This window comes from Vitis vinifera, chromosome 4, assembly GCF_030704535.1.
Source record: "Vitis vinifera cultivar Pinot Noir 40024 chromosome 4, ASM3070453v1".
Classification (NCBI taxonomy): domain Eukaryota; kingdom Viridiplantae; phylum Streptophyta; class Magnoliopsida; order Vitales; family Vitaceae; genus Vitis; species Vitis vinifera.
Window position 1 is genome coordinate 4,995,436 of NC_081808.1, and position 22,050 is coordinate 5,017,485.

The 22,050-nt window shown below is 34.2% G+C and overlaps 2 protein-coding genes and 1 non-coding gene across 3 annotated transcripts; 2 read left to right on the plus strand and 1 right to left on the minus strand.

Annotated features, from left to right (window-relative positions):
* The first annotated feature begins 8,843 nt into the window (after window positions 1-8,843).
* Window positions 8,844-10,317, plus strand: LOC100254263 (glycosyltransferase BC10). Its single transcript, XM_010650369.3, has one exon. It carries the CDS (start codon window positions 8,995-8,997, stop codon window positions 10,126-10,128), a length of 1,134 nt encoding a protein of 377 aa, XP_010648671.1. The 5' UTR covers window positions 8,844-8,994; the 3' UTR covers window positions 10,129-10,317.
* A 5,858-nt stretch (window positions 10,318-16,175) lies between these two features.
* Window positions 16,176-19,007, minus strand: LOC100261235 (putative clathrin assembly protein At2g25430). Its single transcript, XM_002285132.4, has one exon. The coding sequence runs from the start codon at window positions 18,379-18,381 to the stop codon at window positions 16,423-16,425; it is 1,959 nt and encodes a 652-aa protein (XP_002285168.1). The 5' UTR covers window positions 18,382-19,007; the 3' UTR covers window positions 16,176-16,422.
* A 2,930-nt stretch (window positions 19,008-21,937) lies between these two features.
* Window positions 21,938-22,010, plus strand: TRNAR-CCG (transfer RNA arginine (anticodon CCG)). Its single transcript has one exon. It is a non-coding gene; the product is annotated as a tRNA-Arg (tRNA).
* The last annotated feature ends 40 nt before the right edge of the window (window positions 22,011-22,050 follow it).

A 22,050-nucleotide genomic window follows, 5' to 3' on the forward strand; every position in this document is an offset into this window, starting at 1 on the left:
ACCTGATTTTGCCCAGCAAACTCAACACTTTTCATCAGATTTGCAGGATTAGGTGTCACATGGTTTGAAGCTCCAGAGTCCAGATACCAATTGTCATCACTAAAGACTTCAGAAGTTGGGATAACACCATTTACTTGGGGTGAAAAGCTGTAATAAGCCTGAGGAGAAGCGTTCCTGCCTGACAGATTCTGTGGTACTTGGAAAGTATGATCAAACCTGTAATAGCACTGTGCTACTACATGACCTATTTTACCACACAGTTGGCATAATGGTTTCTTATTCTGATTATCAGAGTTCCAAGGAGATCTTGCTTGAAAACTACCTCTGTTTCCTCTACCACGAAAACCACCTCTATTGCTTCTTCCATTGTAATTCCAATTGAATCCACGACCACCATTGAAGCCACCTCTACGACCAAAGTCTCCACCTCGTCCAAAACCATCATTGTAACCTGAATGACTACCTTGAGAGTTAGCAGCATAATAATCCTACTTAAAATGATTCCCTTTTTCTACAACGTTAGAGCTTGCAACATGAGCAGAAGGAGATGAGTCAAGAGAATTGTTATTCTTCTCAACTCTGGATTCATGAGCCATCAAGAGAGCTTCAATTTCTTCAACTGAAAAATCATCATTCCTCAAAGTGACTAAGGTAACGAAAGACTCATAATCATTGGGTAAACCATCAAGAATTGATTCAACATGATCTTTGGTTGACAAAGAAACACCAACAGATGCAAGTGAATCAACACAAACCTTGATCTTCACAAGGTATTCATCAATTGTTGAACCTCCCTTCTTGGTATGCTGAAGTTGAGTCTTGAACTATTTCGCCTTGGCTTGAGTCTAAGATGCAAAATATTGCTCTAATCGTCCCCAAAAAAGAAAGGATGTATCATAGCCAACTAACCGAGGAAGAATTGACTCAGAAACAGATGAGAGAAGCCAAGAGAGCAGTAGTTGATCCTGTTGTTCCCACTTGAGGAATTCCTTAGTTGCTTTTCCAGATCTCGCATCTTCTCTGGTGAGAAATTGAACTGGTATTTCATCATCATTGAACACAAATCTCTGTAGCCCATAGCCTCGAATCGCAGAGACGATTTGTTGTTTCCAGATCAAGAAATTCTTGTTATCAAGCTTCATGGACAGTGAGTGATTGAAGTTAATTGGAACAAAACGAGTGGAAGACAAAGGATTAGGGTTCGCTATTGCAGGACTGATATTGACCTCCATTGAAGAAGACTCATGCTCTGATACCATGATAGAATCTTAAGAAAGAAGATTTTGAAGAGAAGATAGTGGAAAAGGTTATTTGGAAGACTATCAGAAAATGTCTCCCCTTACTCTCTGTTTTCTCTATATATTTCTACAGCTTAAGTATTGTTACAATCTGTTAAGCATGAGCTGTCAAGACTAATCCAAAACTAATTCTTAACTGATCCTAACTAATCTTCTCTAACAGTTAGGGTCAGCATTTGGGTTAGCCACGGGGCCATGAACTCTTTATATATTATTACATCGTTATGAGATTGGATATGGGTTGTGAGAGGCAATCCTCTACCATGTCCGACTGAGTGATTTCAAGTCCAGAGAAAGAATGTGTCGCAAGGAAAGATTTCAAGGATGGGTGCATCTCTCGGCTGTAACAATTTTGTCCCTATTTCTAGATCTAGTAATCTTGACTTCTAAATTGGAATAGAAATCTTTGCAAGTCTATCAAGATAGATGTTTCTAATGCTTACATGGGCTAAGTGAATGCTCGTCCATGAACTTGATTTATTGATGAAAGAGTTTGATCAAGGAATGCGAACTCCCTGATCAGAACTCGAGATTAATGGTTTCAATGTTTTTGAAATTTGAATTCAAACAAGTGCAACCATCTTTAGAAAGGTGAGATCTTATTCCGTTTGAAAATCTTCTCTTATGATTTATTTCCAATTATTTCTCTTTATTCAGTTTATTTAGTTATTTCAGATTTCAGCAACATCAAGCAAATTTAATACAAGCATTAGAATAATAATAATAATAAAAACCTTTTAGACTAAATCTTGAGACTAACTTACCACTAACCATAGTGGAATTTTATCTACTTTTGACTCATTGAGACTACTAAGTAAAAGAAAACACTGGTTTTATATACCTATAAATAATGGAGGTCAAGTCATTAGGACAATGATTGACCATCCCTATAAGTCTTGTGTTTTTCTTGTACAATTCAAGCAACAACCAAAGGGTGTTAAGGACATCGATTGATCGTACCTACCAATCATACAATCATCTTATACAATTGAGCCAATGATCAAAGGATGATAAAGACTACAACGGATCATCCTTGCCAAGCTTGTAATCATCTTATTCAATTCAAGAAATGATCAAACTACTAAATAAGTGAAACATTTAATCATACATATCAAGCCTTGACATCCAAGACCGTTGTCAACCCACGTGGATGAATCTTTTGGTTATTGTCAGCCATAATCATCTTGAAAATTAATTTTTAAAATATTTTATATTGAAAATGTATAATTTTAATAAAACTTATCAAAGTAAAAAAATACATACACTAAATATGCATACAGTATGAGTAAAAAATTACAAAGCACAAAGTGTCACATGCCTCTACAAGGAAGGAAACCTATATTTAATAGACACTTTCTTCCACTTTGATCGTCCCTCTTTGATCCCTATTATGGAAGAACCCACCCATGCACCATGATGAATATCATAAACTTGAGTTGCGACATCCACCTTTGATACAATCATAACCATATATAAGTGTGTCAATACTACATTACCATAGTTATACGTTAATGTCTAAGTGAAGTCTCTTAGTAGTGGAAGAAAAGCCATTTGGACATATGAACTAGTCTTGTCAATAAATAACGCTCCACTCACCAATGCTAGTATAAAAATGCATGAATATTGTTGTGTTAATTCCTTATCATTTATGCCTTCAAGGGAGTGTGAGAATTGATCACATATCCATCATGTAAATGACTTGATATACCTAACCCTTTAATCTCGTATGAAGGTCAGGTCATGCCTAAAAGCTCGTAGCATAATACTAGCAAGTCTATCAAAATGTGTTAGTAATAGGAGGCCCATGAAACACCAATCTCGAGTTATAATAACATCCTATAACGTACTAGTCTTCTCTCAAAGAGGTAGGTGAAAGATGTGTGTCTTGAGGCGCCACCTATCAACTATGTTCGTGATTAGTGCCTAGACTAGTTGGACATGCTCAATGCAATATAACCTATAGAGCGTAGATTGACATAAGAGCAAATACAAGGATCTAATGACCAATCATGTATGAAGATCAATAATCGTTGTTGACAAGTCAAGACCAAAATGAACTACAAAACACAAATAAGTTGGTTAGATAAGGTCACTAAAGTATTTACATAATTCAACGATATTAAGTGCTCCAATGTACTTACCTCGCTAGAGTCAACTAAACATGACATGTCTATCTTGTAGAATCAAGATAAATTGGTCCAAAAGAAATCTTATTGTTGAGTTAAAAGTTAAAATTTTTGACATAGTCTATAAACCATATTCATTTTCTCATTCACAAATAACTTTAATATGATATTATAAAATTATGCATTATCAAATATCATCAACTAACCCCAATAAATGTAATAATACAAATCTATTCAGCTTCAATAACTAACATAAATGTCTAATTAAAAAAAAGTGAAAACTTAATTATGGGGTAAAAAAAAATCTACTCATTTGTTTGTCAAGTGAGAAAAAAAATTGATAGAATTTCCCCTCAAACATAGACATTTTCTTATATACAAATAACCCGATTAATCATATTATAACACTATACATAATCACACATCAACAATCAAACCTAATTAAATAAACAAATACTTGAACATGGGCATTGCATTAATTATAACAACTATTACTGTATGTTATAACATCAAAATATCAATGTTAATTACATAGATGCATCCAAGCCCTGATCACCCTTATTCTTATTTTGACAAGAATATTGATTATGGCCACTTTGTTTGTAGAAGCCACATGTAATCGAAGTTTTCCTTTCTCTAACATTCATTTCATTATGCAAAAAAGATGAATGAGGTTGTGCACTTGACATTTATTTCATTGACTCCAAAGACAAAATAACTAGACCATTATATGCTTTTACTTCTTGTTGTGAATGGGGTAAAACAAGTGGCCGGGTGCTTAAGTATGACCATATAGTGTAATAATGTTAAATAAGTGATATAAAATAAACTAAACAAGAATGACATGCTGCTAGAATATAATTGCATGAGAATTCATATATGAGTATCTAATTAGATGTACAACATGTTCATGTTGAATGACATGATATGTTTGGTCATCGCTTGAATGACTCGTACTACCTCGACTAGGCTTTACATGAAATAGTCCTTGAATTTGATCATACAAAACAATCTCATGTGACCTCACATTAACCATATATGACTTAATCCTAATATCAACATATGGAGTGTGTTCTTCACTTGAACTTAGGTGATTACTACCATATTCCCTCATCATAGCAAAGTAACTATTAACATTTGAAAAAAAGAAATCAACTAATTCAAGATAGTTATGGATAAGTTCCATGCCTTTTTAAGCACACTATTGAAGACTTCGACATATTCATAGTCATGATGTCATATCACTGACCCTCATCATGGGAAAGTATATATTTATAATAAAAAAAGACCTTTAACCAAAGTAGCGCATTCAAATTAATTTGCCTATTGTCTTCATATGATTGTCAAAAAAATTCACTTTCATTTCTAAGATTGCTCCACATGCAAGGCTTTTTTTAGGATTTTATCATTGAATCAAGTCATAAAATTGATGCCAATGTGACATATACAAATTCTATTATATGCATGACTCAAACCAACCAAGAGACTCATCACCATCCCCAACCAAGATACCTAGATGTTGATCAAAGATAATGTACAAAGTCCTCTCCTCGGAATTACTCTATTTTCAATGCATGCTAAAAACCATCCTTCACTATGAATATTTTCACCCTCTATTCATGCAAAGGCAAGTGGGAATAATTGATCACAACTCGTGATAATCATTAAAGTGTCCTTATACTAATCATACAAATGATAAATATTTGAAAACATTATGATTTCATGAAATATTATGTCTAATTTTTTTTTAATCAAATATCTCCTTTATTTTCATGAAAGAATGATAGAGAAAATAATAAATAAAAAATATTATGAGATATTTGATGAAATTTCAAAGGTGTATTTAATTAAAATCTCGGGAAGATAAATGAAATTAACTCATGTCATTATAAATGTATAAGATAATCACAAAATATTCACTATAAAAAGCGAGTCATGAATAAAAAGTCATAGTTGTAAAATTCTATTTAGTTACGAGCAAATAAGGTAAAAAAGAATTTGAGATTAAACATAAGTTAATTATTTTGATTTAATATTTAAAATTATTTTTAATTTTAAATTATGATATTAAGTTATTTTATTAAACATGTTTACTCTACTTAGTAACTTATATTAAGTTATCAAGTCATTAAATTAGAGGATGTTTGATTAATCAACTTAATGACTTAAAGTGATTTAATAACTTAATTTAACTCATTAAGTAAATGAAGCATGTTTGGTAAAATAACTTAATATCATAACTTAAAGTTAAAAATGACTCTAAGTATATCAAAATAGTTAAGTTATTTTTAATCCCAAATTTTGTTTTTGTCTTATTTGCTCACATCTAATAAAAATATATTTCATAATCATAACTCTACATTCATGATTCAATTTTTTATGAAAATAAATATTATTTAATTTTTTTAATAATAAACATTAATTACAACTAATAAAGATAAATATGTCAATTTAATAACTTAGAATAAATTAGTTAATTTTACTAAACAATTTTAATACTTAAAGTAAAAAAATAAGTAATAAGTTTTAAGTCAATAACTTAAGAATAATTTAATTTAAAATCAACTTAAATCATTAAGTAATAAATTCTAAGTTTTACCAAACAATCACTTACTTACCGAATTATTTTTAAAGATAAAAGATAGTAGAAATTACTTGTAGTATAATATCTCTTATATTAAAAGTATGTATTTACCTTATATGCTAAAATTAATTTTAAAATTAAAAATATTTAAAATTAAAAATATTTAAAATTTATTATTTATTATTTCTATTTTTAGAAACATAAAACAAGAAATGTGCTAATACCTAATAAATTAGTTTTGCAAAAATCACATAAGCATTATAAAAAAATATTAATAAAATTATTTTTTATTTATATTCAAATACCAATGGATTTTATAAAAACCTTTTAATATAAACACTACAAACAAAAAAAAAATACTATAAATAAAAAATGTTCATGTTCAAAAGTGAATTGAAGTAGTCATACAATGATAAATTATATGATTTTTTTTTTAAAAAAAAATTAATATGAGTAAGAAAAAAATTTACCATTCTTTCATTTACTTAATAAATTATTTTATATTTAATAAAATTTTCTAATATTAATAATTTTCCTTTAAAATTATGATTTTAACCTGTAAAAATAAAGTTAAAAATAAAAAGCTATCTTACACAAAACTTTATAAAAAAAGTACAATATGATAACCAATTAGGGTGAATGATATTATTAAAAAGAATAGTAATTTTTTTTAAAGGTAATAAATAAAACATAGGGCTCTATTTGTTGAGGAGGGTCCCACAGTTCCTCTTTCACAACAAATTCTTCTTTTAACTTTATTTGTTGAGGAGGTCCCCATTGCATCTTTAAGAATAATTCTCCTTTTAACTTTGCCTTTAATCATTATTGAAATGGATAATGGATAATGGATAATGTTTTCTTTATTAAGATGCTATGGTAATTATTGTTATACCCAACAAACCCCATAAAGATCTTAAAAGGGATCCATCTAAAAGGATTGTTGGTTTGTCTCAAGAGATTTACTTTGAAAAGATTTTATTTTTTACATGCACAATTGTAAACTCATATATGCTCCAATAAAAAAGGATTGTCTTGACCTTGATAAGTGCTCTAACAATGATGAGCAAAACGAGATAATATTTAATTTGATGCTTGAAAAAAGATTAAAATAAACTATTTTTAGAATATTGCCTTGGGCTAAGATGGGACATTACAATCAATGTGAAATACATTCAAATTTTCATATAACCTAACTAAAGTTAAATGCAAGATCTTAAACAAACATTTGATAAGCAACTACGCTAAGAAATGGAGGTTAGGTGCCTAAGCTTAGAGAAAGGACTTGACTAGATTAAGATTCATATGGTGTTAGAGTATAACACAACCATTCTAGCAGGAGTTATACGGAATGATTAGACGAATCCTTGCCCTAACATTACGTGAGTCGTGATGGACCTCTAAACATTCCATACCATACCCTTAAAACTAGAACTATGCCATAAAATAAGGATTTGGTGTTGTCACTTTGACATGTTATTTAAATATGATCCAACAAAACATGTTAAGAAAGTGATAAGATCTAAATGGACTAACATGAGTGGTTGGAGAAGATTGCAACACACCTTTGTTTGTAGCTCATAGTCTAACAATTATATCAACTTTATATCTAATGTAAGTATAAATACAAATATACATAAAATCGTTTTTTTTTTCTTTTTTTCTTTTTTTGAGATATGACTCTATGAAGGGTTTTAAAGTACTTAATCCGTTATAATTAAGATATTTTCTTTTAAGCGATGTGCAATGTTTGTGAGGTGCAATGCTCGTAGATTGTCACTTAGCATGAGCAGTCTTGCTTGATTGCTTCTTGCCATACTACATATTCCATTTTCTATATAAAGAGAAAGACATGACTGAGATTGAAACTAAGAAGAGAGTCTATGGTATCCACTATGGACAAGTAAGAGATGTAGGAATTTGAAACTCAAAATCAACCATCTACATGAGAATATTATTCCATTCTTAGACACTTCATAAATTTTAAATTTAAATTATTTTTGCATTAAAAGAAAAATTCATATGCAATGTTTTGATATATTTTATATTATTTTAGAAATTTAAAAAATTAATTCTTAAATAAAACATGGAAAATCTTTGTTAAAAAAAAATAGGGACAAAAAATTATCATCAAGATTTTTAGATTTTGATGTAAGAAATTTCTTGTAATACATAAATTATAATCTTATTTTTTTGTTTTTAAAAAAAGAAAAAATACAAAATCTATCTAAACACCACCTTATCTAAATTTTAAAATTTAAACTTTTTTTCAATGAAATCTTCGTATATATATAATTTTCTTTAATAAAATAATTTTAATATATACATAATTGTTGTCCCATGGATATTCATTTGCCCTTGTTGACGGTTAGATGCATCTTTATAATCTACATGCGGATGTAGAATAACCATATTGCGCAGGTGGCACAGGCCATGTTGCATCGCAGTGCTTTTTTCTTCAAACCCTACACAGAATGCGGTACGACCTGTTTATAAATGTGAGCCCCACACATTATAAATACCAACTTCCGCCACATCATTTGCATGTTAGCCACGTGTACTAATCTCCTAGCGTACAACCGGGATTTCTACTCTTTTCTGATTAATACCTCACCCTCATCTTTACACGCTATCCGACGGCCTTGATTTCGGCATCATGATCTTTAGTTTTAAGGATTATATGAAGATTTCGTACCATTTCACGGTCGAGATCCATTTGAAGAATCATGATGCAAATCCAATGGCTGAAATTGTAACAGAAATATAATTTAAATGAGACCAAGGACATCCTTTCTTTCCCTCCACGGTACCCGAGATCAAGACGAATGTTAAATTAGAATAATAGGAGCTTCGGGTGCTTTACAGTGTGAAGGAATCTGAGCCGTCGATTGGTCATACAAAAAAAGCCCGTTGTCACCTCCAAACGCACTTTACTCTTTTCTCTGTTTCTCTCTCCTTTGTCTAAAGATGAACATGAGGAACTGAAACCATGCTGTCTCCAACACCAGTCTCTCTTTTCTGTACTCTCCTTCTCTGCCTACCCCTCGCCGTTGTCTTCACCATCAACACTACAACCACCCCTCCCACCTCTTCTTCCGATGCAACCGGAAAAAATGACAAACCCAGAAACATTAACACCAAAACCCCCATTTTCTCAGCTCCGCCGCCTCCGCCTATGATTGTCCCGGAGGATGACAAGTCATTGTTTCGAGTTGCAGCCCGAGTTAACCCCAAACCCTCACCTCCAGGAGCAGCGAAAAAGCTTGCTTTCATGTTCCTCACCACCACACCACTCGCATTTGCGCCGCTGTGGGAAATCTACTTCAACTCCACCCACCCCAATCTCTACAACATCTACATCCACGCTGACCCCACTTCCCACTACGACTCACCGTTTCAGGGCGTCTTCTCCAACCGAGTCATCCCCTCCAAACCCACTCACCGATTCACACCCACTCTCATCTCAGCGGCGCGACGCCTCCTCTCACATGCCCTCCTCCACGACCCATCCAACTACATGTTCACTCTGCTGTCTTCTTCTTGTATCCCTCTCCACTCTTTCAATTTCACTTATGAAACCCTGATAAGGTCGAAGAAGAGCTTCATTGAGATTTTGAAGAATCAACCAGGGATCGAGGCCAGGTGGGCCGCGCGTGGGGAAGAGGTGATGCTGCCGGAGGTGACATTGGAGAGTTGCCGAATCGGGTCCCAGTTTTGGACACTGACACGTAAGCACGCTAGGTTAGTTGTGCGTGACGAGCGGCTATGGTCTAAGTTCAAGCTGCCGTGCCTGCATTGGGACACATGTTACCCTGAGGAGAATTACTTTCCTACCCTTCTGAGCATGCGAGACCCACGTGGGTGCATTCCAGCTACGCTCACGCACGTGGACTGGAGGGGCCGCAGTGACGGTCACCCCCACACGTATGAGCCAGCGGAAGTGGGCCCAGAGTTGATCTTGACGCTCCGGTCTGACAGACCCAGATACGGTGATGAGGAAACCAACGGCTCTGTTCCATCCTCTACCCAACGCCATGACCCCTTCTTGTTCGCTAGAAAATTTTCTCCGGATTCAATCCAACCGTTGATGAGTATAGCCAGTGATGTCATCTTCAAAGACTAGGGTGGCATTTTACTTCTTTTTTTCACTTTTTAGAGAGAAATTGTAAAAAGCAAAGCAGGACTGCTGTAAGTCAACTCGCTTAACTCATTCGATTGACCAGGTGCCAACTCGGTTTCGAAACCCCACGTTCGCATGCTTATATTTGTAATTATAAAAAGATTTAGAAAAATAAAAAGCGACATTTTTCAATATGTGATGTCATAATACATTTATAAAATGTTCTTGGTTTTTTTTTTCTTCCTGAGTAGTCAAATAGTGACTTTAACAAAAAAAAAAAAAATGTATATAAAATAATATCCGCTTAAAATTTATATTTTATAAATTTAATTTTTTTTATGATTTTTTTTTTAACATTCGACTTTTGAAAATTAAAAATTAGACGTAAATTAATAATTATTTTAAATAGGCTTACATTAACAATTTTTTTTCACTTTCTTTTCTAAACTCATTCTATTTATTTTCTTTTTCATTTATTTAAAGATTAAATAATTTAAAAATATATAAATTCCTAATTATATTTGATTTTTTTAATATTTTTCATGATTAATCAAACAAAATTGTTTTCTTTAGTTTCCCTCCCTTGAGCCGAACATAGCCCACATATTTTTAAATTGTTATATAATATTTGATTATATCATAATCTCATTCGATAAGACTCAAAACTTAAAAACATATTTAACATAATTTTCTTTTATGTTTTGAAAAGGGTAAAAGAAACTTCTATTTTTTTACTTATATAGGGTGGTGTTGCCTATTTGCATCGCCGTATATCGAGAAGGGGGTATTGTGATATCCCCTGCTTCATTAATACTGTCTAACAATTATAACTATTTTCAACAATTGTGATTAGTGTTCTATTCAACAATTATAATTACCATTTTGACAACTTGGTGGATAAGGATTAACCTAGCATATATATACGCATAGGAACTTATTGTAAGATGAATGTTGGAGTGCACCAAGAATGTTTACTTTTACATGCATCACTTCTATACTCATTTAACACTATAGAGCTTGCATTTTATCAAAACTCGAGTATATCTTTTAAAACCTCTGGCAAATTTATTTTATTTTAACCTATTGAAGTTCCAAGAGGTCTTACCAAAGTGTTAGAAAAACTTAGAATTGAAAAATAAGGTTTTTCAAGTTGGAAAAAGGCCAATTAGTTAAGGGTATATTGAACCATTCAATTGATTAAGGAATCGATCGACTAATTGCCCTTTTCTCGGTTATTAGTCAAAAGGCACAAGGTTTTTCTCTCCCTTCCAATAAGGTCGTCTTCCCAATTGAGGAGAAATCTTTCCCATTCAAGTGTACCCCCTTCTCAGTCAAGGATCGGTCAAATCATAACGGTCACCAACAATGCATTCATCTACCTAACAACTAGTGAATCGATCATCCAAAGCTCGATCGAGAAAAATCTATTAATACACTTTTTGCTTTTATCAATGTCCTATTGATAAGAGAATATTTGCTTCTAACTCTTCACCTACCTATTTCTCACATTCGAAACTCTTTTTTCTTCTTAGTGCATTAATTCTTTCACTTGTAAATTACTCCTAGTATACCCTTGTTGTTCATTCTAACTACTTTGTACTCGTTAATTAACTATTTTAGGATTGAGTGATCTTAAACCCTCATTTATTAAAGTAAGATTAAGTGTTTGAGCTTCAAGTCGGGGTTGAACTTCAAGAGAAGTTGTAGTGTTCATTAGAACCAATGAATCCAATTATAAATACTTGGAAGTTTGGGTTTGAAGTTTCACATTAGTAAAACCCTCACTTAAAAAAAGTTTGAGAAGATTGGATATAAGTAGGAATTGTTAAACTACTTAAAAAAAGTTTGAGAAGATTGGATACAAGTATACAAGAATTTTCACTTATGTAATTCTAATAAGAATGATCTAATTATGAATCTATGACTATTGTCCGACAAAATTGTGGTTATTGTTTGTCAACTATAACCCGTATCGACTTGGAACAACAAAAAAGTCAAAACTTTAAATTCTTATCATCAAATTTGTTGATGAATTTGTCGGAACTAGCTCCCTCCATCGTCCAGACCTTATCCAGCAGAAGCAGCAGGACCCCAATGAATTTGTAGGAATTGACTTCATGGCCCAGACCTTATACAAATGATTCAGGAACTTGTGCCAAAAAAAATTGGGAAGCTCTGAGTAGGATGGTCAGTAGAATTGATTTCATATTTGACCCATCAGAGCTGCATAAATTCTGGGAGTTACTCCCACTTTATTTTGTGGGTCCCAAATCAGTTCCTCTGTTCCAGCTGGGACATACATACGCCCATTTACTGCTTACGTGGCAGTTGGCAGTCTGAAATTAACTTTTTCTGTGTTTTTTTTTTTAAAACACTGGTGATTCCAGCTGACATAAAAGTAGGCCTTTAACATTAAATATTCTTCTTTAAGTCCAAAATCAGTAACTTTAAATACCCACCATTTGTTTTACTTCTATATTTATTGAATAATCTGCGGCCGATCCGTGATCTAACCTTGATTTTATTTTCAAGCCAAAGACTCGAAAGGAACGGTGGAGCCCTCCCCTCAAATTAAGGCTATCCTTGATTCCCGGGATTAATATATAAATTGATGGATTTATGCCCTTCAACTTTAACCAATATTTTATAGTCCAGCAAGATTGGCTTGGGCCCATCCACTAAATCTCTTTTCAATCCATATCAAAGTTTTGTTTTGTTTCTTTAGGATGATTTGGGCCGACACCTATTTGAAGACCCTGGGCTGAAACCCAAAAGGCTTCAAACCAAGCCCATCAAAGCTTGGGCTCAACTGCCGCGCCTAGCCCATGCCGAGCATGCAAAATACATAGGCATGCTTGGTTTAGAAAAACTTGCTTAATTTTCATACAAGGAAAAAAAAGTAAGGTACCAATTCTGAATCTATTGAACTCCCCATCTTCACCATTGAAAATGCATACATAATAATAATAATAAAATAAAATAAAGCCATTGAACTAGAGTATAAGTAGTGAGACTAAAATATTAAAAAATGGATCAAGAACAAAAATTGAGACTCTGAACGAAACCAAGGTACAAAGCTTGGGTATAAAACCGCAAAACCTCAATACACACTTGACATGACTTGATTTATTACACGTTTTGGTGGGTGCCTCTTCGATATTATAGACTTGGACTAATTGGTGGGGTTGAAAGCTAACTTGTGCCTAATCTATGGTTAAAGGTTTTCAAACCAAGCTTAATTTGATACCCATTTAAAATATTTATGCTTTGAGTTTGATTATAGTTTCAATTATATAGTGTTAATTAAATGTAACTAAAAATAATGCATGAAAAAACTTGCAATAAGATGCAACCAACATAATTATAATTTTATACAATAGTTTTAAAAACTGTCTAAAAAAATTGGCCAGTCAAAGTTGAAATTTTCCTAACAAAGTGTTTATTTGGGTTGGGTTTGGGTTGATGTGGGTCCAACCCACCCACCTTGGAACAACCAGCAACAACATCCAAGTCACTCGATGTACCGCCCTGGGGTGCAGAATCTGGGCTCTGAGGAAGCAGGGTAGGCCCAAACACTGATCCAACTGAAATTCATGGTCCGGGAACTCTATTGTAACATTGATAAGAAAAAAGGGCGTCATATGCGATGATGGGTTGACTTAATTTCGATAAGAATGCGTGGGATCCCCTTTTGTTTGTTTGTTTGTTTGTATATTTTTATAATTAACAAGCAAATAATAATAATATATAAATAACTCCCAAACAAACCAAGAGTTGAAGTAGAGTAGAATGGTGGGGGTGGATGACCTGCATGCAGGCCCACCTAGGCCTACAAAATTAGGGCTGGGTGGTTGACTATTAACTGTTGGGTTTTCGCAATTAAAAATTAGGTGAAACTTATATGGAAGCTCGTGACTGAAACTTGAATATATTTACTGTAAATCAACCACTTTGATTCTAAAAATTAAGACAAAAGTGCGTAATCGTCCTATGTCACCTTCACCAGTAATAAATTATTAATAAAACATAATTTTTTCTTCTTCAAAATATAAAAGTTTAAGGCAGTGCTGTGACCGACCACAATTTTACCCAAGTCAATAAATAGCAATAAAATTCATTCCTCAAAAAGCTTCTACAGCTCTCAGAAGTCAATATTAAAATCTAAGAAACAACAAAATTGACTTAAAATGTACAAATATGGAGAAGAAAAAAGTGTTTGGTTGACCTTCTCACTCATAAAATGGAAGGCAACCACAACCCCATCTAACCAGACCAACTAGAGAGAGGAGACGTCGTTTTCTGTCTTTTTCCTTCTAGGTGAGCATTAATAATAAACCCTAAGTCATTGTTATGATATAAAAGTTCTTATGGTTCGGTTGGAATTTGACCATCAACCTGGGTTCAGTGAGGTGGGGTGTCAAAATGCCCCAGCCAAACGAAAATAATGGAGTATCTGGAAGGTCCTGTCAATATAGGGTACCTTTCTTTTTGGTGGAAAATATTTTCAATAAGGGCAACCTCAGATGCCATTTTAAAGTAGGAGTTTGATGAATAATGATCAAAGCAAAACAAACGAGAAAGGAGGGGGGGCATGGGGAAAAGAGAGCAAAAGAATGATCAAGAAGTTTCAGCTTAGTGGCTTTTAACATAAAAAGGAGATAAGTGGGTCATGACTCATGGGTACTGAAAACTTTAATGGGTTGGTTCAGATACCATCTACAACCCCAAAAACAAGACAATAACCCTCTTTTGGAGGGGATTCATCTATGAATAAATGAATAATGATACTAGATTTGTTCTGAACCATTGATTTTCACTGAAATGGGAGTACAATATGATTCTATTATAGATTTTTTTATAAGCATTCTGTATCTTGTGGCCTTAGCTAAGCGATTGAGTGGTGACAGCAAAGCTTTAGTGAAAGAATAAACACACGCTAAAGCTAAAGGATGGAACCAAATGCTCCTCTTTTTAACCAATGTCTTCTAATAACCTCGAGCTCAAGGATTCCTGGTTCCCCACCATAGCTTAGTGGTGGGGTTTAGTCCTTTCTTTATTCTTAGCTGATAAATTTGTGTGGGCTTTAGCAAAACTAAGGCAATTGAGTTGGATAACTATCACCAACTTATCAAATGAAGAAAACCTAAACTTTGGAGTTTTATCAAATGAAGAAAACCTAAACTTTGGAATTTTATAATACCAATAACATAAAGCTACTTTCACTAGTTCTCTTGCTTTGCAGTGTCATCAATATGAAGTGCACCATTCTTTGTAGTTTTCACCTAGCCATTTAAGCACACCCTCATTAGTGTTCCTAGTTTCTTCCGATCTGGTTTCTTCCTAGACATCTTTTCAGATGGAGAATTTGAAAAGATGGAGAATTTGCTAATAGGCTAATAGCCTAGCTTTTATCAAAATAAAAAAATAAGAAAACAGTCAAATTAGTTGTGTCCAAATATGGCTTCAATTTAGTTGAGTTAACAAGACAAACAACAAAGACACCACCCCGAATTTTATATTTCTATCACCTTTGTTTTATCTAGACAGACAACTAAGAAAATTCCCAGAGGGTTTAATAATTCAAACCATTTGGATCCTCAAATCCATCGCTTCTGTTTTTTTGTTACAATACTGATGGAATTTATCCAATTTTCTGACCTAAGAGATAGTACTTTGAAATCTAAACGACTCCAGCCGGAGGCTAAAGGTGGAGCAGCATCCAGATTTGCAACATAGTCCTAGGGGGTCTCTCTGTTAATAAAAAGGCTGACCCATCCCCAATAGATGCCAACCCTGTAATAGGTTTACAAACAAAACTATTTCTATCATAAACTTAAGGGCAGAATCATATGCTAAGAAGAAAGCAGAGGCCAAAAACACATGAACTAATCTAGCAAGAAAGCTAAGGAGGACCATAATAGCATGTGATCTCATATCCAACAGGAGCCCAAGTAAATGGAAATGGAAGAACAAGGTCTATGTAGATAAACCCCAAATAGTTTTAAAACTTGTGTAAACTAGAATTTGAGTTAGTCCCTTATTCTAAAAGGTAAAAACAAGGGTGTCACATTGATATAAAGATGTCAAGAAAACTCTAATATTACAAACACACAGAGACATCACAATTGTATTACACAGCCTCCAACATTAAAATTCCCCATACTCTTCGGCTCAGTCTCCCTTTTCCTCCCATCATCGAGCATAAATTGCAGGAATAAGAACAGATTTTTTAACAAAACAACTACAAAGAGAATATAAAGAAACAAAGAGATCATCTATAGAAAAAAAGGGGGAAAATTAATAGGGAGTATGATAATACCCGCCTGGTGGTCCCATTCCATTGATGGGCGGCATCCCATAAGGCATCATTGGCATAGGACCCTGAGCATAGTAACCAGCACCAGCCAACTTGGCCAAACTGGCTTGGCCTTGCATCCCATCTCTTCCATACTGCTGCCATAGCTGCTGTTCCTGCGTAAGAAACTGTTGTTTCTTCTCCATATCAGCCATCTGCACATACGACGGAGGGGGAATGCTCAAGGATGCAGCAAATGGATCTTGTCCGACTGTTTGAACGGTTCCATCTGGGGCTGGGAGAGCCAATACAGGGGTCGTGCTCTTTCCCAGGCCAGGCAATGCCACGCTGCTGGCGCTGCCTCCAGTCATTTGAGCAGTGCTCACATGCTGCCTTACCATTCCTTGATCATACATGCCATTCAAGAGCAATGGATCAAATCCACCAGCCAAGGTTGCTTTCTGCCTTGATAGATTGCTTGCTGTCTCGACCAGGGCCAGTTCCCAATCTGCCTTACCAGTTTCAGCAGCTGGTGTCTGCCAAGCAGAGGTCACCTCGGGTTGCCCATTTGACGGGAATGCTTCCCATGACCCATTTGTGTTGTTTGCCCCTGGACCAGCAAACAGCGCCAGAGCAAACCTATTTCCTTGATCATCTGCAGTCACCCCTTCATCCCTCAAATTCACCAAGTCTTCTGTCACTTGCGGTTGCTGTGGTTTAGGTTCTGGCTCAGGTGGGGGTGGAGGTGGAGGAGTGTAATTCTCTGGTGGAGGAAGCGCCTTTATTTCATTCATATCTGGCACTGGCTCCTCCTCTCGAGCCACGGGCTGTGGTTCCTCGTTCCTCTCTGGACTCTTTGGTCCCTTAGCTCTGTCCCTCACAAACTCCTCCAAGGTCTCCAACAACTTATCAGTGATCCTCTGCACTTCCGGGTATTCAGATGACCTCGCCACACCTGTATCCTTACACCAATTATAGAATGCCACAAGCTCATCAATCTGCTTTGCCGTACTGGCATATGCATCAAAGGCCTTAACACAATCTGGGTACTCCATTTCAAAAAAGCGATCCAGCAAAACTGCTAAAACCTCACAGATATCCGCATACAACTGAAAACTCTCCCTAACAACAGGATACAAAGCAATCAAAACCATCCTATTATTCTTGGCCAACCCTGTTGGCCGACACGCCAAGAACCTATCCAAAAGCCTCTGCAAATGACCCATCTTCCCGAAAATCCTCTCAGGCTTCATCTCCCTCAATGGGGTTACAGCTCTCTTCCCCTCCTGCCCGTCACGCCCCCCTCTCCCGCTCGACTCCCCCACATCCCCATATGACCTGGACCGCCTCATCCCATAATTTCCAGAACTGGGCTCATCTCTATATCCTCCATACTCATAATCATTAACCCGACTCGGAGGCGACTTCCAACGTTCCTCCCTCGTCCCAAACCTCTCATCCCCTCCATCACTGCCACCGCTACTGCTCTTCTTCTCATATAAGATAAATTCAAGTCTTTGGTCAAGATACATAGCAAAAGTCCTCACAAACGCAGAATGATCCCACGAATTCGAATGGGCCTCGTCCCTGAAATCCGACATATTCAACAACCTCGTTCCCCTCCGTGTCGCATACAAAATCTCCCTCTGAAACCCCGGGTCACCCTCCGCCAACAGCCTATGCACAAGCACAAGCGCCTTCAGCGCCACAACCCAATCCCTAGTTTTTCCCAATCTCTTCGACACTGCCGCCACACAAGCATTCACGTAACCATGCGAGTACTTCGTGAGGTTCAAGATTTCTTGCACATACTTCTCCGCCGCCGGATCGTCGTCATGACTCGTTGCCTTCACAATCGCCACTTCTAGATCCGGCGCCATATTGCTCGCAATCTTCGCAATTCCAATGCTCGTCTGGTCCTTGACGCTCCCAATCGCTTTCCTTATACTACTCGGCGCCATCTCAGCCCTTCAACAACCAAACTCCACTTCACAGCTGATCTACAAAGAACTGTTCGAACAAATCACAGCCACAGATCCAACCAAAAGAGATCTTTATCTCTTCCTTTAACCACTAGATCCGCAGCTATAGAAGCTCCGATTCGTCGAAACGCCCTCTGATTCGTTGACTTCGTTCAGCAGGAAGAAGACGAATAAAGACGTTGAAATTGAAACCAATACAAATAACGAGTCAGAGTCAGAGTCAGATCCGATCTATACAAGAGATCAGACGACGTCGTTCTTGCATTGAACCTCCGAGTTTCTCTGTATCCTCTCCACTTCGACTGGACTCTGGTAAGAAGAGTCGAGAAACTCGGCGAGAGAATTCAGAGCTGAGGAAGAAGGAGGTAAAAAAGTAGATTTAAATACTGGATGGGGTCCGGTGAGTTGGATGGATCTGGACCGTCGATCCCATCTGAGATCTCCAAGAGATGCAGCTCTCTTAGCGGAAGTGTCGGGGGCCGTGTCGGAATGCTAGTGTCTTGGGTTAAATGGGCTGCGATCATATGCGCTTGTAAGTATTTTATTAGCGTACGATGCGTACGGTCGACGGCGAAAGTAACGTTTTCCTGCCACTCAAATTGATTCCCTCGTTTTTCTCTTCCACAAAATTTGACATTTAACTTAAGCCGTAGAGGACACGTGGAGATCGATCCGTTGGCGGTGAAGTTGGGTCCCACGTGAATTGAAACACCACACCTTCTTGATGGCAACGAAGATGGGGAGGGCTCGTTTGGTGCATTAAATATGGATGGATTTTAATCCACCCATTCCATTAACCATGAGTCTAAATTGTCTGATGCACCATTTGAAAATCTTGATTTGGTAAAATGTTTTGCTAATGCAAATTATTTATTTATTGTATGGATAAATAAATAAAAAAAGATTCGTATGGAAGGTTGCAAAATTAAGCCTTAGAAATAAATTTTCAAAAGAAAATTAATAATAAAATAAAAATATTATTATGGATAAATTTCCTTATCTAATTAGGATAAGTTGAAATCTTTCAATCAAGCAAATCAAATCATTTTCTAACTTCAACAATCAATAATGATTACTTTTTTATCCGTAAAACTTCACCGATTCGAAAAAAAATCATTTTAAAACCTCGATTAATCTTCAAAAAAAAAAAAAACGTTTTTCAGCCTCATCTACTAAATTATAATTAAAATAAAGTAGTTAAAGTAAAAATATTCTTTTACAAATAATATTATCATATAAAGTTGGTATCCTTTAATATAATTTGTACCTTATGGCTAATAGCAAAGAATATTATTAGATAATCTGTATTCCACACTTAATTTTAATACAAAAATTTTTATTAGCATTATTTTCCCTATAATTTTGTTAATTTTGCATGAGTTCACAAAATTTGTACATAATTTATATATTTTGAAAATTATTATTTATATAGAAAATTAAATTTATCATTTTTAACATTTTCTCTATGAAAAAAATAAAATAAAATAACAATTACCATGATTATACTTTCTATTTTGCTTCATTTTTATTATTTCGATTTTTAAAAAATAATATTTATAAGATGAAACTGATATTAAATATGTAAGATATATGATTTAAGAATTAAGAATATATATCTAAAAATAAAATAAAATTTTATTATTTAACCCAATTCACATTTCAATATCCTTCTCTTTTATCATTCTATTATCTTTATAATTATTATATTTTTAATTTTGTATTATTTTATATATAAACAAATCTTGCCTTTCATTGTCAAACACACAAATACAACCGACATTTTCTTTGTCAACGGTGGCACCTTTCATTTTCTCAATGAGAAATAAGGTGAAGTAGGTCAACCATGATTGTATGAATAGAAGAGTATCATCCACTCCTTAACCACTGGTAAGGAAAAGTCTAATCAATATTCAATCTTGTATTTAATATCGATATTCAAGATATTTTGTGAGAAGACTTCCTTTTGCATCAATTATGTCATAAATCTAGTAAATAATCAATGTTGTAGTATGTATTAAGGTGCATGATATCGATCCAAAATCTTTTAAGTTTAAACTTTTAGGAAAATTGATGATTAAATCTGGTATTAGAGTTTGGTTTGACAAGAGAACGTGAATTTAAATCATCCCTCTGTAATTTGTAAGTTTGTTTTTTCATTTGGTATCTCTCCCGTGAATCATAATAAGCATGATATGTATATTCTTTAATATTATAGTTTCATGGTATCTCCCTACGTGTAGGTATGAGGCCTCATGTGAAGGATAGTGTTAATGAATATGATATATGTATTGAGTCCTGACCAATTCATCAAATAAGATTACACGTAAAGCGTGTTTGACAGTGATTTTGAGAAGTATTTTTAGTATTTTTAATAATCTAAAAATAAAAATTTTCAAGTGTTATAAAGGTTAAAAATACTTAATAGAATCATTTGACACTCTAAGAATACATTTGACAATAATTTTATGAAGTGTTTCTAATATTTTTTTATATTTGAAAGATAAAAAATTTTAAGTGTTAAAAGGAGTATAAACACTTCCTATAATTATTGTCAAACTCACTCTAAAGAGTATTTTGGTAATAATTCTGAAAAATGTTTTTAGTATTTCTAATACTTAAAATTTTTATTTTTTAAACATTAGAAATGTTAGAAACGCTTCTCAAAATTATTGTCAAACACAACCTTTAGTACATTTAAGAGTGATTTTAGAAAACGTTTATAACATTTCAAATACTTAAATGATAAAAATTTTCAAGTATTAAAAATATTAAAATACTTCCTAAAATTACTACCAAATGGGCTCTTAAAGTGCGTTTGTCAGTGATTTTGAGAAGTGTTTCTAGCATTTCTAATACTTGAAAAATAAAAATTTTCAAACTTTAAAAATACTAAAAACACTTTCCAAAATCATTACCAAATGTATTAGAGTATGTTTGATAATGTTTTTACTTGAAGTATTTTCCTTAGAAGTGGTTTTAAGAAAATTGCTTATAAAGTGTTTCTTCAAGAAACACTATTAAAAGGACTTTTGATAATGATTTTAGGAAATGTTTCTAACATTTTTAATACTTCAAAATTTTTATGTTTCAAGCATTATAAAGGTTAGAAACATTTTCAATAATCATTGTCAAACACACTCTATATGATTTTTCTAATGTTACAAGTGATTTTTCATATTTTAAAAAATATTTTCTAACTTTTTATCAAATATCTAATTTTTTTTTCATAAACATTTTAAAGCTAAAAGTGTCTTCTAAAATCACCGTCAAACGAACTCTTATATTATTAAACATTAAATTGTTATAAACCCTTACATATATTCCTAAAAATTACTTTCAAAATTTTCAAAATCTAAGCTAACAAAAAATGAATTTAGTGCCTCGATTTTTAAAATATTAAAATAATATTCCTCTAAGATAGGTCTTTAGGAACCGTCATTTTTTTTATCTTTGAAAATATAAAATACGAATGGATTCAAATAACACCTTACCTTTTTTCTTACATTATATGACCTTTTCATTAACAATGCCACTTGATCGCGTGGCCTAATGGATAAGGCGCTCGCCTCCGGAGCGGGAGATTGTGGGTTCGAGTCCCACCGTGATCGTTTTGCCTTCCCTGTCAACCTTTTTGCCCTAAAGGAAAGG